The 20,571-nt window shown below is 47.0% G+C and overlaps 1 protein-coding gene across 7 annotated transcripts in view; it reads left to right on the forward strand.

Annotated features, from left to right (window-relative positions):
- The window catches only part of PDE4D (phosphodiesterase 4D), a 1,744,955-nt gene that overhangs the window by 1,530,793 nt on the left and 193,591 nt on the right, over positions 1-20,571 (forward strand). For all 7 annotated transcript variants that reach the window (XM_073680269.1, XM_073680271.1, XM_073680272.1 and 4 more), the window contains one exon: positions 2,294-2,330. In XM_073680269.1, the coding sequence (XP_073536370.1) occupies positions 2,294-2,330 (37 nt within the window). The remainder of the gene's footprint in view (positions 1-2,293; positions 2,331-20,571) is intronic.

Here is a 20,571-nt window from a genome sequence, read left to right on the forward strand (position 1 = left end):
ATTATTTTTTTTGTTCCTGAAGATTTTTTTCTGATTGATCTGTGCCTAGTTCTAGTTCCAGTGGACTCCATCACAAGGCAGAAAAGAAATTCTCAAAAGACTGAACATATAAATAGCAAAGTGGTTTTACAATAGAAATGAATTGCGTCTTCCAAGCAATTTTTTAAGCGATATTTTTAGACATTTTTTTGGACAAAGACCAGCTCCAAAAATTTCTTAAAAAAAGAAAAGAAAAACTCTGTGTGCACATACCCTAAGTGCAAGCTTTAGAATAATAATGTAATTGAGCTGGAACAATTCACATACGTCAGTGGGAATATAAATATTTAACTTAGCGTACGTTTTCTGCCCTCGATGCTGGAACGTGGAGATGAGGTGACTTACTATGTCCTCATTCTATGAATACTTCAGCACTTCAGTCTTAGTGTACTTCCTTTTAACGTTCTCCATTATGTTCAAACTCGTTAATAATTGCAGGACTGTAGAAGAGTTATCTAAATTTACAAAGTCATCAGTGAAATATGACAGCGATATAAACCCAAGTGTACACTCTGAACATCAAGATTAGCTTGTAGGGCACCCGCCAAATGTGCCATCACCAATATGTGAAACTTGCCAACTATTGGTGATGTCTGTCCAGGAGTGTGGTGCAGCACATAGTTGAACATTTTCTCTGTAGCCAATTTTGTCAGGTCGTGCCTCTTCCAGGCCCTTTTTTTCACACTCCGAATGTGTGTTTTCATCTGATGATGGAGCATCCGTAGTTACAAAGAAGAAACTTTTCAGAAGCACTCCTCTACAGGAGGCTTTGGCATGAACCCTGGAGACTTGCCAGCTTGTTCAGGAGTCTGGAAGCTCTCTCCTTTTTCCGAGACCCTCACAGACCTTTCAAAATAGTTGCCAGGTATAGCATAAGAGAGAAAGAGGACACTTTTGTATCAGTTAATTTTTAAAGGGGTTGTCCGGTCTCAAGCTACCAGTCTGCAGTAATTCCGTGTGACTGCAGACTTGTTAATCCTTACAGCGCACACACTGTGTTGCCGGTGCCGGGAGTGGTCGTTCATGTGACCACAAGTATGCGATTTGCATACTTCTGGCCACATTCTGACTAGATTGTTTCTGGGCTTGCTCAATACATTTGCATTGAGCCCATCTAGTCAACACGTGACCCCATGTATGCAAATCACATACTTGCGTTCTTGTGCCCACCCAATGTGAGAATTCAAAAGTCTGCAGTCACATAGAGGAACTGCAGACTTGAAGCTCAAGACCGGACAACCCCTTTAATGTCAAAGAGATGGAGTTAGAGGAGAGGAGGATGCCCAGTAGTTGTGACACAGAGTTTTTTGATTTGGCAATGCAGCAGAGCTAAGTAAGCTAACCCTGCCCGCACCAGGATCTCTGTGTACATTGTCTATGGACAGTGAGCTGCTTATCAAAGGAGGAGGCGGAGTCAGACATGCAAGCGAGTTCCAGTTGGTCACAGCAATCACCAGGTGATAAAACCTTCATTGTAAGTAATGAACAGTACACAGCCTGACATGTGACACATTGCTGAATTCTGTGTTTTAACCCCTACCTCATGCTGTCCTCTGATTACATAGCAAAACCTGCTGACGGATTCTCTTTAAGAGGTATTTACACTGAAATGTAATCTTGAATGAGCATTGTTGAAAAAAACTTGATTATCTTGCCGTGTAAACAGGCTGCCAATCATCCGGTGAACGATTAAAATGCTCAGGTGAAATGATCTTTTGTGCAGCATAAAATATCATTGTCTCGGTCTTGCATTGCCCTGTGTAAACCTCACACTGCCGAGAACTATGGCAGCCTATATGCACTGAGTGGTCTAGGATAAATTGCTCAGTGCACATAGTTTTCTTTCATCTGCCTGTGTAAACAGGCGTTCAAAGACGGCCAATCGGTAAAATTTACCGATCGGTGATCGTATGCTGCTGCCAGTCAGTCTGCATAAACGGACCCTTAATTGTATCCTTAGCACCCATACAAAACCATTATTTTCCCTATCATATTCATGATCCAGTGCCAATTATAGAGCCAATCGAAGGTCTTTTCAATGTCAGCAGAGATCAAACCAGTTGATATTACTTTGTACTTATCCACTGTTTACAAAGCAAACTTAATTATCACACCTGAGATTTGATATCATATAAGCATATCATGAATGTGTCGCTGTAATGAAGTTATTCCTTCCAGGAATTATATTGTGCGTTATCTGTAGTATTTTTTTTATTTCTATAGTCCCCTAAATTGTTTTATTTTTATTTTACAGACATGGAGATGACTTGATTGTAACACCATTTGCTCAGGTGAGTTGTGGTGATCTATGATGACATTTTGTCTTATGTAAGAGGTCGATAAGTGGATTTATTTTGCACTATTTATGTCCAAACTTTTGAGCCGCAGAGATTAATTATGAATAGCATTAAAGTGAATGTGTCAGCTCGTTCCACCCCCACATACTGTTATAATGGGTATGGAGGTATTTGAAAAATAAGGCAATCTGTACCTTTGATTAAAGAGTCCTTTGCTCCATTACTAGAAAAACTATGTTTTATTCCTGTGAATGAAACTGAAGTGCTTTGGGCATGATCGGAGCACTTCCCGAGCCTTTGCCTCCCCGATTCAATTGTTTACCTAGCGCCACCTTCTTCTGCTTGACTGACAGCTCTCCGGATTGACTACACACACAAAGAGCTCCAGAAGAAAGTGGGGAGGATGAGGAACAGAGTCAGGGAGGCAGAGGCTTGGAAGTGCTCTGATTACGCCCAAAGCATATAAGCCTCATAGCAAAAGGAATAATACATTGTGATTTCAGTAATGGAGTAATTCATTACATAATAGGGCACATCCGTATGAAGACTGGAGTTCAGAGGTCTATGGTAGCTACAGAAACAGCTTGAAAAACTGTTGGGTATGCCATAGAGGTTTAAGCTAGGAGAACTACTATTACCTAAGAGTCACATTTAGGCTTTTCACTTAAGGTGCCCTGTGGGCAGTGCCCACACAACTCTTATTAAAGCACCAGTGCCCACAAATGACAGCGACCAGGAAAGCATGAAGAGAGGTGGTTATAACAGAACTCAATTGTCTTTTTACTCCTCTGGTCCACACAACAGTCCTTAGGACACGGATCCGCTATCAGTGTTTGGTCAGTATTTTTTCTCAGGAGTGGGAGCCGAAACCAGGTGAGGAACAATCAGAGAAAAGGTATAATAGAAACAAGTCACCAATTCTGCATTTATCACCCACTTCTGGTTTTGGCTCCCACTCTTGAGAAAAAATACTGATCAAATACTGACCAAATACTGATAGTGGGACTGTGGCCTTAGGTCATATAGTTGACATGTTGAAGGGGTGGATTAAGAATTCAGTAGTACCCTATCCAAAATATTAGTTACACCTTCCTTTACCCTGTACAAACACTTAGAGTGCCATGATGACAGATTCCCCACAGCTAAAGACCCTTATATGCATTAGATGAACGTCGGCTGAATGATTTTGAGGGGGTCGGCTGATACCCAAGGTGTAAGACTAAATGGGGCCTCCCAATTGTTCCACAACAGATTGTGTCAAGCGGTTGGAATTCAGTCACTCCAGCCTTTACTTTTCTGGGAGATCAGGAGCGTACAGATGGATCAGACAGCGCTTTCTCATAAAGAACTCGAGCGCCCTCAGCCGACGGCTAATGTGTATGGCTGCTTTACACCCGAGAGCTGTCTATTGTGTATGCCCGCTTTACACCCGAGAGCTGTCTATTGTGTATGCCCGCTTTACACCCGAGAGCTGTCTATTGTGTATGCCCGCTTTACACCCAAGAGCTGTCTATTGTGTATGGCCGCTTTACACCTGAGAGCTGTCTATTGTGTATGGCCGCTTTACGGCTGAGAGCTGTCTATTGTGTATGGCCGCTTTACACCCGAGAGCTGTCTATTGTGTATGGCCGCTTTACACCCGAGAGCTGTCTATTGTGTATGGCCGCTTTACACCCGAGAGCTGTCTATTGTGTATGGCCGCTTTACACCTGAGAGCTGTCTATTGTGTATGCCCGCTTTACGCCTGAGAGCTGTCTATTGTGTATGGCCGCTTTACACCCGAGAGATGTCTATTGTGTATGGCCGCTTTACACCCGAGAGCTGTCTATTGTGTATGGCCGCTTTACACCCGAGAGCTGTCTATTGTGTATGGCCGCTTTACACCCGAGAGCTGTCTATTGTGTATGGCCGCTTTACACCCGAGAGCTGTCTATTGTGTATGGCCGCTTTACACCCGAGAGCTGTATAATGTGTATGGCCCGCTTTATACCCGACAGCTGTGTAATGTGTATGGCCCGCTATATACCTGACAGCTGTGTAATGTGTATGGTCCGCTTTACACCCGAGAGCTGTATAATGTGTATGGCCCACTTTATACCCGACAGCTGTGTAATGTGTATGGCCCGCTTTATACCCGACAGCTGTGTAATGTGTATGGTCCGCTTTATACCCGATAGCTGTGTAATGTGTATGGCCCGCTTTATACCCGACAGCTGTGTAATGTGTATGGTCCGCTATATACCCGACAGCTGTGTAATGTGTATGGCCCGCTTTATACCCGACAGCTGTGTAATGTGTATGGTCCGCTTTATACCCGACAGCTGTGTAATGTGTATGGCCCGCTTTATACCCGACAGCTGTGTAATGTGTATGGCCCGCTTTATACCCGACAGCTGTGTAATGTGTATGGCCCGCTTTATACCCGATAGCTGTGTAATGTGTATGGCCCGCTTTATACCCGACAGCTGTGTAATGTGTATGGCCCGCTTTATACCGGACAGCTGTGTAATGTGTATGGCCCGCTTTATACCCGACAGCTGTGTAATGTGTATGGCCCGCTTTATACCCGACAGCTGTGTAATGTGTATGGCCCGCTTTATACCCGACAGCTGTGTAATGTGTATGGTCCGCTTTATACCCGACAGCTGTGTAATGTGTATGGCCCGCTTTATACCCGACAGCTGTGTAATGTGTATGGCCCGCTTTATACCCGACAGCTGTGTAATGTGTATGGCCCGCTTTATACCCGACAGCTGTGTAATGTGTATGGCCCGCTTTATACCCGATAGCTGTGTAATGTGTATGGCCCGCTTTATACCCGACAGCTGTGTAATGTGTATGGTCCGCTTTATACCCGACAGCTGTGTAATGTGTATGGTCCGCTTTATACCCGACAGCTGTGTAGTGTGTATGGCCCGCTTTATACCCGACAGCTGTGTAATGTGTATGGTCCGCTTTAAGCCCGACAGCTGTGTAGTGTGTATGGCCCGCTTTATACCCGACAGCTGTGTAATGTGTATGGCCCGCTTTATACCCGACAGCTGTGTAATGTGTATGGCCCGCTATATACCCGACAGCTGTGTAATGTGTATGGCCCGCTTTATACCCGACAGCTGTGTAATGTGTATGGCCCGCTTTATACCCGACAGCTGTGTAATGTGTATGGCCCGCTTTATACCCGACAGCTGTGTAATGTGTATGGCCCGCTTTATACCCGACAGCTGTGTAATGTGTATGGCCCGCTTTATACCTGACAGCTGTGTAATGTGTATGGCCCGCTTTATACCCGACAGCTGTGTAATGTGTATGGTCCGCTTTATACCCGATAGCTGTGTAATGTGTATGGTCCGCTTTATACCCGACAGCTGTGTAATGTGTATGGCCCGCTATATACCCGACAGCTGTGTAATGTGTATGGCCCGCTTTATACCCGACAGCTGTGTAATGTGTATGGTCCGCTTTATACCCGACAGCTGTGTAATGTGTATGGCCCGCTATATACCCGACAGCTGTGTAATGTGTATGGCCCGCTTTATACCCGACAGCTGTGTAATGTGTATGGCCCGCTTTATACCCGACAGCTGTGTAATGTGTATGGTCCGCTTTATACCCGACAGCTGTGTAATGTGTATGGCTCGCTTTATACCCGACAGCTGTGTAATGTGTATGGTCCGCTTTATACCTGACAGCTGTGTAATGTGTATGGTCCGCTTTATACCCGACAGCTGTGTAATGTGTATGGCCCGCTATATACCCGACAGCTGTGTAATGTGTATGGCCCGCTTTATACCCGACAGCTGTGTAATGTGTATGGCTCGCTTTATACCCGACAGCTGTGTAATGTGTATGGTCCGCTTTATACCTGACAGCTGTGTAATGTGTATGGTCCGCTTTATACCCGACAGCTGTGTAATGTGTATGGCCCGCTATATACCTGACAGCTGTGTAATGTGTATGGCCCGCTTTATACCCGACAGCTGTGTAATGTGTATGGCCCGCTTTATACCCGACAGCTGTGTAATGTGTATGGTCCGCTTTATACCTGACAGCTGTGTAATGTGTATGGTCCGCTTTATACCCGACAGCTGTGTAATGTGTATGGTCCGCTTTATACCCGACAGCTGTGTAATGTGTATGGCCCGCTTTATACCCGACAGCTGTGTAATGTGTATGGCCCGCTTTATACCCGACAGCTGTGTAATGTGTATGGCCCGCTTTATACCCGACAGCTGTGTAATGTGCATGGTCCGCTTTATACCCGACAGCTGTGTAATGTGTATGGCTCGCTTTATACCCGACAGCTGTGTAATGTGTATGGTCCGCTTTATACCCGACAGCTGTGTAATGTGTATGGTCCGCTTTATACCCGACAGCTGTGTAATGTGTATGGCCCGCTTTATACCCGACAGCTGTGTAATGTGTATGGCCCGCTTTATACCCGACAGCTGTGTAATGTGTATGGCCCGCTTTATACCCGACAGCTGTGTAATGTGTATGGCTCGCTTTATACCTGACAGCTGTGTAATGTGTATGGCCCGCTTTATACCCGATAGCTGTGTAATGTGTATGGCCCGCTTTATACCCGACAGCTGTGTAATGTGTATGGCCCGCTTTATACCCGACAGCTGTGTAATGTGTATGGCCCGCTTTATACCCGACAGCTGTGTAATGTGTATGGCCCGCTTTATACCCGACAGCTGTGTAATGTGTATGGCCCGCTATATACCCGACAGCTGTGTAATGTGTATGGTCCGCTTTATACCCGACAGCTGTGTAATGTGTATGGCTCGCTTTATACCCGACAGCTGTGTAATGTGTATGGCCCGCTTTATACCCGACAGCTGTGTAATGTGTATGGCCCGCTTTATACCCGACAGCTGTGTAATGTGTATGGTCCGCTTTATACCTGACAGCTGTGTAATGTGTATGGCTCGCTTTATACCCGACAGCTGTGTAATGTGTATGGTCCGCTTTATACCCGACAGCTGTGTAATGTGTATGGCTCGCTTTATACCCGACAGCTGTGTAATGTGTATGGCCCGCTTTATACCCGACAGCTGTGTAATGTGTATGGCCCGCTTTATACCCGACAGCTGTGTAATGTGTATGGTCCGCTTTATACCCGACAGCTGTGTAATGTGTATGGTCCGCTTTATACCCGACAGCTGTGTAATGTGTATGGCCCGCTTTATACCCGACAGCTGTGTAATGTGTATGGTCCGCTTTATACCCGACAGCTGTGTAATGTGTATGGCCCGCTTTATACCCCATAGCTGTATAATGTGTATGGCCCGCTTTATACCGGACAGCTGTGTAATGTGTATGGCCCGCTTTATACCCGACAGCTGTGTAATGTGTATGGCCCGCTTTATACCGGACAGCTGTGTAATGTGTATGGCCCGCTTTATACCGGACAGCTGTGTAATGTGTATGGCCCGCTTTACACCCGAGAGCTGTATAATGTGTATGGCCCGCTTTATACCGGACAGCTGTGTAATGTGTATGGCCCGCTTTATACCCGACAGCTGTGTAATGTGTATGGCCCGCTATATACCCGACAGCTGTGTAATGTGTATGGCCCGCTTTATACCTGACAGCTGTGTAATGTGTATGGCCCGCTTTATACCCGACTGCTGTGTAATGTGTATGGCCCGCTTTATACCCCATAGCTGTGTAATGTGTATGGCTCGCTTTATACCCGACAGCTGTGTAATGTGTATGGTCCGCTTTATACCCGACAGCTGTGTAATGTGTATGGCTCGCTTTATACCTGACAGCTGTGTAATGTGTATGGCCCGCTTTATACCTGACAGCTGTGTAATGTGTATGGCCCGCTTTATACCCGACAGCTGTGTAATGTGTATGGCCCGCTTTATACCCCATAGCTGTGTAATGTGTATGGCCCGCTTTATACCCGACAGCTGTGTAATGTGTATGGCCCGCTTTATACCCGACAGCTGTGTAATGTGTATGGCTCGCTTTATACCCGACAGCTGTGTAATGTGTATGGCCCGCTTTATACCCGACAGCTGTGTAATGTGTATGGTCCGCTTTATACCCGACAGCTGTGTAATGTGTATGGCTCGCTTTATACCCGACAGCTGTGTAATGTGTATGGTCCGCTTTATACCCGACAGCTGTGTAATGTGTATGGCCCGCTTTATACCCGACAGCTGTGTAATGTGTATGGTCCGCTTTATACCCGACAGCTGTGTAATGTGTATGGCCCGCTATATACCTGACAGCTGTGTAATGTGTATGGCCCGCTTTATACCCGACAGCTGTGTAATGTGTATGGCCCGCTTTATACCCGACAGCTGTGTAATGTGTATGGCCCGCTTTATACCCGACAGCTGTGTAATGTGTATGGCCCGCTATATACCCGACAGCTGTGTAATGTGTATGGCCCGCTTTATACCCGACAGCTGTGTAATGTGTATGGCCCGCTTTATACCCGACAGCTGTGTAATGTGTATGGCCCGCTTTATACCCGACAGCTGTGTAATGTGTATGGTCCGCTTTATACCCGACAGCTGTGTAATGTGTATGACCCGCTATATACCTGACAGCTGTGTAATGTGTATGGCCCGCTTTATACCCGACAGCTGTGTAATGTGTATGGCCCGCTTTATACCCGACAGCTGTGTAATGTGTATGGCCCGCTTTATACCCGACAGCTGTGTAATGTGTATGGCCCGCTTTATACCCGACAGCTGTGTAATGTGTATGGCTCGCTTTATACCCGACAGCTGTGTAATGTGTATGGTCCGCTTTATACCTGACAGCTGTGTAATGTGTATGGTCCGCTTTATACCCGACAGCTGTGTAATGTGTATGGTCCGCTTTATACCCGACAGCTGTGTAATGTGTATGGCCCGCTTTATACCCCATAGCTGTGTAATGTGTATGGCCCGCTTTATACCCGACAGCTGTGTAATGTGTATGGCTCGCTTTATACCCGACAGCTGTGTAATGTGTATGGCCCGCTTTATACCCGACAGCTGTGTAATGTGTATGGCCCGCTTTATACCCGACAGCTGTGTAATGTGTATGGTCCGCTTTATACCCGACAGCTGTGTAATGTGTATGGCTCGCTTTATACCCGACAGCTGTGTAATGTGTATGGTCCGCTTTATACCCGACAGCTGTGTAATGTGTATGGTCCGCTTTATACCCGACAGCTGTGTAATGTGTATGGCCCGCTTTATACCCGACAGCTGTGTAATGTGTATGGCCCGCTTTATACCCGACAGCTGTGTAATGTGTATGGCCCGCTTTATACCCGACAGCTGTGTAATGTGTATGGCTCGCTTTATACCTGACAGCTGTGTAATGTGTATGGCCCGCTTTATACCCGATAGCTGTGTAATGTGTATGGCCCGCTTTATACCCGACAGCTGTGTAATGTGTATGGCCCGCTTTATACCCGACAGCTGTGTAATGTGTATGGCCCGCTTTATACCCGACAGCTGTGTAATGTGTATGGCCCGCTTTATACCCGACAGCTGTGTAATGTGTATGGCCCGCTATATACCCGACAGCTGTGTAATGTGTATGGTCCGCTTTATACCCGACAGCTGTGTAATGTGTATGGCTCGCTTTATACCCGACAGCTGTGTAATGTGTATGGCCCGCTTTATACCCGACAGCTGTGTAATGTGTATGGCCCGCTTTATACCCGACAGCTGTGTAATGTGTATGGTCCGCTTTATACCTGACAGCTGTGTAATGTGTATGGTCCGCTTTATACCCGACAGCTGTGTAATGTGTATGGTCCGCTTTATACCCGACAGCTGTGTAATGTGTATGGCCCGCTTTATACCCGACAGCTGTGTAATGTGTATGGTCCGCTTTATACCCGACAGCTGTGTAATGTGTATGGCCCGCTTTATACCCCATAGCTGTATAATGTGTATGGCCCGCTTTATACCGGACAGCTGTGTAATGTGTATGGCCCGCTTTATACCCGACAGCTGTGTAATGTGTATGGCCCGCTTTATACCGGACAGCTGTGTAATGTGTATGGCCCGCTTTATACCCGACAGCTGTGTAATGTGTATGGCCCGCTTTATACCGGACAGCTGTGTAATGTGTATGGCCCGCTTTATACCCGACAGCTGTGTAATGTGTATGGCCCGCTATATACCCGACAGCTGTGTAATGTGTATGGCTCGCTTTATACCCGACAGCTGTGTAATGTGTATGGCCCGCTTTATACCGGACAGCTGTGTAATGTGTATGGCCCGCTTTACACCCGAGAGCTGTATAATGTGTATGGCCCGCTTTATACCGGACAGCTGTGTAATGTGTATGGCCCGCTATATACCCGACAGCTGTGTAATGTGTATGGCCCGCTTTATACCTGACAGCTGTGTAATGTGTATGGCTCGCTTTATACCCGACAGCTGTGTAATGTGTATGGTCCGCTTTATACCCGACAGCTGTGTAATGTGTATGGCTCGCTTTATACCTGACAGCTGTGTAATGTGTATGGCCCGCTTTATACCTGACAGCTGTGTAATGTGTATGGCCCGCTTTATACCCGACAGCTGTGTAATGTGTATGGCCCGCTTTATACCCCATAGCTGTGTAATGTGTATGGCCCGCTTTATACCCGACAGCTGTGTAATGTGTATGGCCCGCTTTATACCCGACAGCTGTGTAATGTGTATGGCCCGCTTTATACCCGACAGCTGTGTAATGTGTATGGCCCGCTATATACCCGACAGCTGTGTAATGTGTATGGCCCGCTTTATACCCGACAGCTGTGTAATGTGTATGGCCCGCTTTATACCCGACAGCTGTGTAATGTGTATGGCCCGCTTTATACCCGACAGCTGTGTAATGTGTATGGTCCGCTTTATACCCGACAGCTGTGTAATGTGTATGGCCCGCTATATACCTGACAGCTGTGTAATGTGTATGGCCCGCTTTATACCCGACAGCTGTGTAATGTGTATGGCCCGCTTTATACCCGACAGCTGTGTAATGTGTATGGCCCGCTTTATACCCGACAGCTGTGTAATGTGTATGGCCCGCTTTATACCCCATAGCTGTGTAATGTGTATGGCCCGCTTTATACCCGACAGCTGTGTAATGTGTATGGCCCGCTTTATACCCGACAGCTGTGTAATGTGTATGGTCCGCTTTATACCTGACAGCTGTGTAATGTGTATGGCCCGCTTTATACCCGACAGCTGTGTAATGTGTATGGCCCGCTTTATACCCCATAGCTGTGTAATGTGTATGGCCCGCTTTATACCCGACAGCTGTGTAATGTGTATGGCCCGCTTTATACCCGACAGCTGTGTAATGTGTATGGCCCGCTTTATACCCGACAGCTGTGTAATGTGTATGGCTCGCTTTATACCCGACAGCTGTGTAATGTGTATGGCTCGCTTTATACCCGACAGCTGTGTAATGTGTATGGTCCGCTTTATACCCGACAGCTGTGTAATGTGTATGGCCCGCTTTATACCCGACAGCTGTGTAATGTGTATGGTCCGCTTTATACCCGACAGCTGTGTAATGTGTATGGCCCGCTATATACCTGACAGCTGTGTAATGTGTATGGCCCGCTTTATACCCGACAGCTGTGTAATGTGTATGGCTCGCTTTATACCCGACAGCTGTGTAATGTGTATGGCCCGCTTTATACCCGACAGCTGTGTAATGTGTATGGCCCGCTATATACCCGACAGCTGTGTAATGTGTATGGCTCGCTTTATACCCGACAGCTGTGTAATGTGTATGGCCCGCTTTATACCGGACAGCTGTGTAATGTGTATGGCCCGCTTTACACCCGAGAGCTGTATAATGTGTATGGCCCGCTATATACCGGACAGCTGTGTAATGTGTATGGCCCGCTATATACCCGACAGCTGTGTAATGTGTATGGCCCGCTTTATACCTGACAGCTGTGTAATGTGTATGGCCCGCTTTATACCCGACTGCTGTGTAATGTGTATGGCCCGCTTTATACCCCATAGCTGTGTAATGTGTATGGCTCGCTTTATACCCGACAGCTGTGTAATGTGTATGGTCCGCTTTATACCCGACAGCTGTGTAATGTGTATGGCTCGCTTTATACCTGACAGCTGTGTAATGTGTATGGCCCGCTTTATACCTGACAGCTGTGTAATGTGTATGGCCCGCTTTATACCCGACAGCTGTGTAATGTGTATGGCCCGCTTTATACCCCATAGCTGTGTAATGTGTATGGCCCGCTTTATACCCGACAGCTGTGTAATGTGTATGGCCCGCTTTATACCCGACAGCTGTGTAATGTGTATGGCCCGCTTTATACCCGACAGCTGTGTAATGTGTATGGCCCGCTATATACCCGACAGCTGTGTAATGTGTATGGCCCGCTTTATACCCGACAGCTGTGTAATGTGTATGGCCCGCTTTATACCCGACAGCTGTGTAATGTGTATGGCCCGCTTTATACCCGACAGCTGTGTAATGTGTATGGTCCGCTTTATACCCGACAGCTGTGTAATGTGTATGGCCCGCTATATACCTGACAGCTGTGTAATGTGTATGGCCCGCTTTATACCCGACAGCTGTGTAATGTGTATGGCCCGCTTTATACCCGACAGCTGTGTAATGTGTATGGCCCGCTTTATACCCGACAGCTGTGTAATGTGTATGGCCCGCTTTATACCCCATAGCTGTGTAATGTGTATGGCCCGCTTTATACCCGACAGCTGTGTAATGTGTATGGCCCGCTTTATACCCGACAGCTGTGTAATGTGTATGGTCCGCTTTATACCTGACAGCTGTGTAATGTGTATGGCCCGCTTTATACCCGACAGCTGTGTAATGTGTATGGCCCGCTTTATACCCCATAGCTGTGTAATGTGTATGGCCCGCTTTATACCCGACAGCTGTGTAATGTGTATGGCCCGCTTTATACCCGACAGCTGTGTAATGTGTATGGCCCGCTTTATACCCGACAGCTGTGTAATGTGTATGGCTCGCTTTATACCCGACAGCTGTGTAATGTGTATGGCTCGCTTTATACCCGACAGCTGTGTAATGTGTATGGTCCGCTTTATACCCGACAGCTGTGTAATGTGTATGGCTCGCTTTATACCCGACAGCTGTGTAATGTGTATGGCTCGCTTTATACCCGACAGCTGTGTAATGTGTATGGCCCGCTTTATACCCGACAGCTGTGTAATGTGTATGGTCCGCTTTATACCCGACAGCTGTGTAATGTGTATGGCCCGCTATATACCTGACAGCTGTGTAATGTGTATGGCCCGCTTTATACCCGACAGCTGTGTAATGTGTATGGCCCGCTTTATACCCGACAGCTGTGTAATGTGTATGGCCCGCTTTATACCCGACAGCTGTGTAATGTGTATGGCCCGCTATATACCCGACAGCTGTGTAATGTGTATGGCCCGCTTTATACCCGACAGCTGTGTAATGTGTATGGCCCGCTTTATACCCGACAGCTGTGTAATGTGTATGGCCCGCTTTATACCCGACAGCTGTGTAATGTGTATGGCTCGCTTTATACCCGACAGCTGTGTAATGTGTATGGCCCGCTTTATACCCGACAGCTGTGTAATGTGTATGGCTCGCTTTATACCTGACAGCTGTGTAATGTGTATGGTCCGCTTTATACCCGACAGCTGTGTAATGTGTATGGTCCGCTTTATACCCGACAGCTGTGTAATGTGTATGGCCCGCTATATACCTGACAGCTGTGTAATGTGTATGGCCCGCTTTATACCCGACAGCTGTGTAATGTGTATGGCCCGCTTTATACCCGACAGCTGTGTAATGTGTATGGCCCGCTTTATACCCGACAGCTGTGTAATGTGTATGGCCCGCTTTATACCTGACAGCTGTGTAATGTGTATGGCCCGCTTTATACCCGACAGCTGTGTAATGTGTATGGCCCGCTTTATACCCGACAGCTGTGTAATGTGTATGGCCCGCTTTATACCCGACAGCTGTGTAATGTGTATGGCCCGCTTTATACCCGACAGCTGTGTAATGTGTATGGCTCGCTTTATACCCGACAGCTGTGTAATGTGTATGGCCCGCTTTATACCCGACAGCTGTGTAATGTGTATGGCCCGCTATATACCCGACAGCTGTGTAATGTGTATGGCCCGCTTTATACCCGACAGCTGTGTAATGTGTATGGCCCGCTTTATACCCGACAGCTGTGTAATGTGTATGGCCCGCTTTATACCCGACAGCTGTGTAATGTGTATGGCCCGCTTTATACCCGACAGCTGTGTAATGTGTATGGTCCGCTTTATACCCGACAGCTGTGTAATGTGTATGGCCCGCTATATACCTGACAGCTGTGTAATGTGTATGGCCCGCTTTATACCCGACAGCTGTGTAATGTGTATGGCCCGCTTTATACCCGACAGCTGTGTAATGTGTATGGCCCGCTTTATACCCGACAGCTGTGTAATGTGTATGGCCCGCTATATACCCGACAGCTGTGTAATGTGTATGGTCCGCTTTATACCCGACAGCTGTGTAATGTGTATGGCTCGCTTTATACCCGACAGCTGTGTAATGTGTATGGCCCGCTTTATACCTGACAGCTGTGTAATGTGTATGGCCCGCTTTATACCCGATAGCTGTGTAATGTGTATGGTCCGCTTTATACCCGACAGCTGTGTAATGTGTATGGCCCGCTTTATACCCGATAGCTGTATAATGTGTATGGCCCGCTATATACCCGACAGCTGTGTAATGTGTATGGCCCGCTTTATACCCGACAGCTGTGTAATGTGTATGGCCCGCTTTATACCCGACAGCTGTATAATGTGTATGGCCCGCTATATACCCGACAGCTGTGTAATGTGTATGGCCCGCTTTATACCCGACAGCTGTGTAATGTGTATGGCCCGCTTTATACCCGACAGCTGTGTAATGTGTATGGCCCGCTTTATACCCGACAGCTGTGTAATGTGTATGGCCCGCTTTATACCCGACAGCTGTGTAATGTGTATGGCTCGCTTTATACCCGACAGCTGTGTAATGTGTATGGCCCGCTTTATACCGGACAGCTGTGTAATGTGTATGGCCCGCTTTATACCCGACAGCTGTGTAATGTGTATGGTCCGCTATATACCCGACAGCTGTGTAATGTGTATGGCCCGCTTTATACCGGACAGCTGTGTAATGTGTATGGCCCGCTTTATACCCGACAGCTGTGTAATGTGTATGGCCCGCTTTATACCCGACAGCTGTGTAATGTGTATGGCCCGCTTTATACCCGACAGCTGTGTAATGTGTATGGCCCGCTTTATACCCGACAGCTGTGTAATGTGTATGGCTCGCTTTATACCTGACAGCTGTGTAATGTGTATGGCCCGCTTTATACCGGACAGCTGTGTAATGTGTATGGCCCGCTTTATACCCGACAGCTGTGTAATGTGTATGGCCCGCTTTATACCCGACAGCTGTGTAATGTGTATGGCCCGCTTTATACCCGACAGCTGTGTAATGTGTATGGTCCGCTTTATACCCGACAGCTGTGTAATGTGTATGGCCCGCTATATACCTGACAGCTGTGTAATGTGTATGGCCCGCTTTATACCCGACAGCTGTGTAATGTGTATGGCCCGCTTTATACCCGACAGCTGTGTAATGTGTATGGCCCGCTTTATACCCGACAGCTGTGTAATGTGTATGGCCCGCTATATACCCGACAGCTGTGTAATGTGTATTGTTCGCTTTATACCCGACAGCTGTGTAATGTGTATGGCTCGCTTTATACCCGACAGCTGTGTAATGTGTATGGTCCGCTTTATACCTGACAGCTGTGTAATGTGTATGGCCCGCTTTATACCCGATAGCTGTGTAATGTGTATGGTCCGCTTTATACCCGACAGCTGTGTAATGTGTATGGCCCGCTTTATACCCGATAGCTGTATAATGTGTATGGCCCGCTATATACCCGACAGCTGTGTAATGTGTATGGCTCGCTTTATACCCCATAGCTGTGTAATGTGTATGGCCCGCTTTATACCCGACAGCTGTGTAATGTGTATGGCCCGCTTTATACCCGACAGCTGTGTAATGTGTATGGTCCGCTTTATACCTGACAGCTGTGTAATGTGTATGGCCCGCTTTATACCCGACAGCTGTGTAATGTGTATGGCCCGCTTTATACCCCATAGCTGTGTAATGTGTATGGCCCGCTTTATACCCGACAGCTGTGTAATGTGTATGGCCCGCTTTATACCCGACAGCTGTGTAATGTGTATGGCCCGCTTTATACCCGACAGCTGTGTAATGTGTATGGCTCGCTTTATACCCGACAGCTGTGTAATGTGTATGGCTCGCTTTATACCCGACAGCTGTGTAATGTGTATGGTCCGCTTTATACCCGACAGCTGTGTAATGTGTATGGCCCGCTTTATACCCGACAGCTGTGTAATGTGTATGGTCCGCTTTATACCCGACAGCTGTGTAATGTGTATGGCCCGCTATATACCTGACAGCTGTGTAATGTGTATGGCCCGCTTTATACCCGACAGCTGTGTAATGTGTATGGCCCGCTTTATACCCGACAGCTGTGTAATGTGTATGGCCCGCTTTATACCCGACAGCTGTGTAATGTGTATGGCCCGCTATATACCCGACAGCTGTGTAATGTGTATGGCCCGCTTTATACCCGACAGCTGTGTAATGTGTATGGCCCGCTTTATACCCGACAGCTGTGTAATGTGTATGGCCCGCTTTATACCCGACAGCTGTGTAATGTGTATGGCTCGCTTTATACCCGACAGCTGTGTAATGTGTATGGCCCGCTTTATACCCGACAGCTGTGTAATGTGTATGGCTCGCTTTATACCTGACAGCTGTGTAATGTGTATGGTCCGCTTTATACCCGACAGCTGTGTAATGTGTATGGTCCGCTTTATACCCGACAGCTGTGTAATGTGTATGGCCCGCTATATACCTGACAGCTGTGTAATGTGTATGGCCCGCTTTATACCCGACAGCTGTGTAATGTGTATGGCCCGCTTTATACCCGACAGCTGTGTAATGTGTATGGCCCGCTTTATACCCGACAGCTGTGTAATGTGTATGGCCCGCTTTATACCTGACAGCTGTGTAATGTGTATGGCCCGCTTTATACCCGACAGCTGTGTAATGTGTATGGCCCGCTTTATACCCGACAGCTGTGTAATGTGTATGGCCCGCTTTATACCCGACAGCTGTGTAATGTGTATGGCCCGCTTTATACCCGACAGCTGTGTAATGTGTATGGCTCGCTTTATACCCGACAGCTGTGTAATGTGTATGGCCCGCTTTATACCCGACAGCTGTGTAATGTGTATGGCCCGCTATATACCCGACAGCTGTGTAATGTGTATGGCCCGCTTTATACCCGACAGCTGTGTAATGTGTATGGCCCGCTTTATACCCGACAGCTGTGTAATGTGTATGGCCCGCTTTATACCCGACAGCTGTGTAATGTGTATGGCCCGCTTTATACCCGACAGCTGTGTAATGTGTATGGTCCGCTTTATACCCGACAGCTGTGTAATGTGTATGGCCCGCTATATACCTGACAGCTGTGTAATGTGTATGGCCCGCTTTATACCCGACAGCTGTGTAATGTGTATGGCCCGCTTTATACCCGACAGCTGTGTAATGTGTATGGCCCGCTTTATACCCGACAGCTGTGTAATGTGTATGGCCCGCTATATACCCGACAGCTGTGTAATGTGTATGGTCCGCTTTATACCCGACAGCTGTGTAATGTGTATGGCTCGCTTTATACCCGACAGCTGTGTAATGTGTATGGCCCGCTTTATACCTGACAGCTGTGTAATGTGTATGGCCCGCTTTATACCCGACAGCTGTGTAATGTGTATGGCCCGCTTTATACCTGACAGCTGTGTAATGTGTATGGCCCGCTTTATACCCGACAGCTGTGTAATGTGTATGGCTCGCTTTATACCGGACAGCTGTGTAATGTGTATGGCTCGCTATATACCTGACAGCTGTGTAATGTGTGTGGCCCGCTATATACCTGACAGCTGTGTAATGTGTATGGCTCGCTATATACCTGACAGCTGTGTAATGTGTATGGCTCGCTTTATACCTGACAGCTGTGTAATGTGTATGGCCCACTTTATACCTGACAGCTGTGTAATGTGTATGGCCCGCTTTATACTCCATAGCTGTGTAATGTGTATGGCCCGCTTTATACTCCATAGCTGTGTAATGTGTATGGCCCGCTATATACCCGACAGCTGTGTAATGTGTATGGCCCGCTTTATACTCCATAGCTGTGTAATGTGTATGGCCCGCTTTGGCCCAGGTTCTGCTTACTAGGTGACAATGACTGATATCTAGAAGGTTTCCTCACATTTCCCATGTCTGGCCATACATAGTCAGTGTCTGGGTGGAGCACGGCCTGTGCTGTCTGCTGTGCCTTGAAGTCATTGTACGGCTCCCAATCTGTGAGATTAGATTGTCTCTTATTAAGTGATTAAAATAGTTTACTGATAACAAAATGCAAATGTTCTGGATTATGATCAAGCAGAAAACAATTCATCATGGAAGGCGGTATCCTGCATGGGAGATTTAGCTCAGCGTTACCGAGTTAGGAGATCTCTATCTATACAGGTGTCATATATGACTTTCCCATAGGCATAGGCTTAATTAGATTTATAGGGCACACACGGTCCCTGAAGTCCTACAGGAGTAGGCTGTGCATGCTATAAATGGACAGAAACCATAAGCAGGGCCGTGCGGAAAACTCTGCTTTTCCCACCAATTATAAGTGACTAGTGCTCTACATGGCCACATATTATTATGTATGAAAGCAGACGGCAGGGGATCTATATCTTTGACTCTGGCAGTCTGGAGGTCTTCCCGGATATGCCACTCCACTGGCATTCAGTTACCATAATCTATGTTATCTTAATGTTCTCCAGGGAGGGCTCATAGTGATGTTGTGTCTGTCTCTTACCTCACAGACCACAGACTTGCTCCATCTCCACCTATCACACACAGAAAACATGAATGTGCTGTATGTAGCGTGCAGAGCAGAAATCACAAAGCAGTCTACTAATGCTCCCCCAGACAGCCGTGCACTCCTTGTATCATTACATCCTTTAATAGTCTGTGTACCGGCAATGAGTGCAGTAGGAGTTTTATGTGACTGGTATCTGAATCTCTAATTTAGTAACTATTAAAAATAATGGCTATTGCAGCAGTTTCTCACTATTTCCCAGAGGCGTAACTAGAGTCTGATGGGCCCCAGTGGAAGATTTGAATCTTGGCCCTTACCTGCATGTTGATCAGATGTATGCGCCCTTGTAGGGTTGTAGATCCTATAAAGACGTGTGCTCGCCCCCCCCATGTAATAATGTTCCCCATCCTTGCTGTTTAATGTAATAATCTCCCCCATTGTGTTCCTCATCCTGTATAAATGTCTCTCACCCCAAGCCCCTTCCTGGTATAATGTGCCCATTCATGTTATAATATCCCCTGTTCTGGGCCTGTTCTTGTTATATGTCCTCCATCCTGGACCCCTTCCTGGTATAATATTGCCTTTCCTGGGCCCCTAACTATTTTAATGTCCCCCATCCTGGTTCCTTGCTGTAACAATGTCACCCATCCTGATATGATTTCCCCCATCAGGAGCCCCTTCTTCGCATAATGTCCCCCACCCTATAATAATGTCACCCATCCTGGTATACTGCCCCCCATCTGGGGCCCCTTCCTGGTATAATGTCCTCCATCCTATAGGCAGTCTGCATTGATAAATACATTTGCTCCATAGATATAATTGCCTAAAAAAGGACCTTTCACCAGTTTGACCATGTTAAACTGGCCACATCATGGAATAATGGCTGCAGAGCTGAGTAGCACGTAATTTTTTTGCATTTCTCATCTTTATGAAGATACGGATATAAAGTTTAGATTCTAATTTCCCCTTCAGCCAAGGATGTGTTAGCAGAGATTTGTGTTTGGAGGTATTTACTTTTTTCCCTGAATGATGCTGCCCAATCATAAGCAGGAGGAATCATGCAGGGGAAGAAATAATACGACATCAGAGACGCCTACTGCAATTACAAACGGGGAACGGGGAGTACAGCACCTATTTCTGTCATTACAAACACCTCTCTCATTTGAAAGATCTGTCAGTTCTGTTTTATTCCCACTCCCATCATAATCACAGTGCTGTGGGATGACAGCTGCAGATGCGGAGGTGTTTACAATGAGA

This window comes from Phyllobates terribilis, unplaced genomic scaffold, assembly GCF_046119375.1.
Source record: "Phyllobates terribilis strain yellow unplaced genomic scaffold, ASM4611937v1 Scaffold_1__5_contigs__length_1240528914, whole genome shotgun sequence".
NCBI lineage: Eukaryota > Metazoa > Chordata > Amphibia > Anura > Dendrobatidae > Phyllobates > Phyllobates terribilis.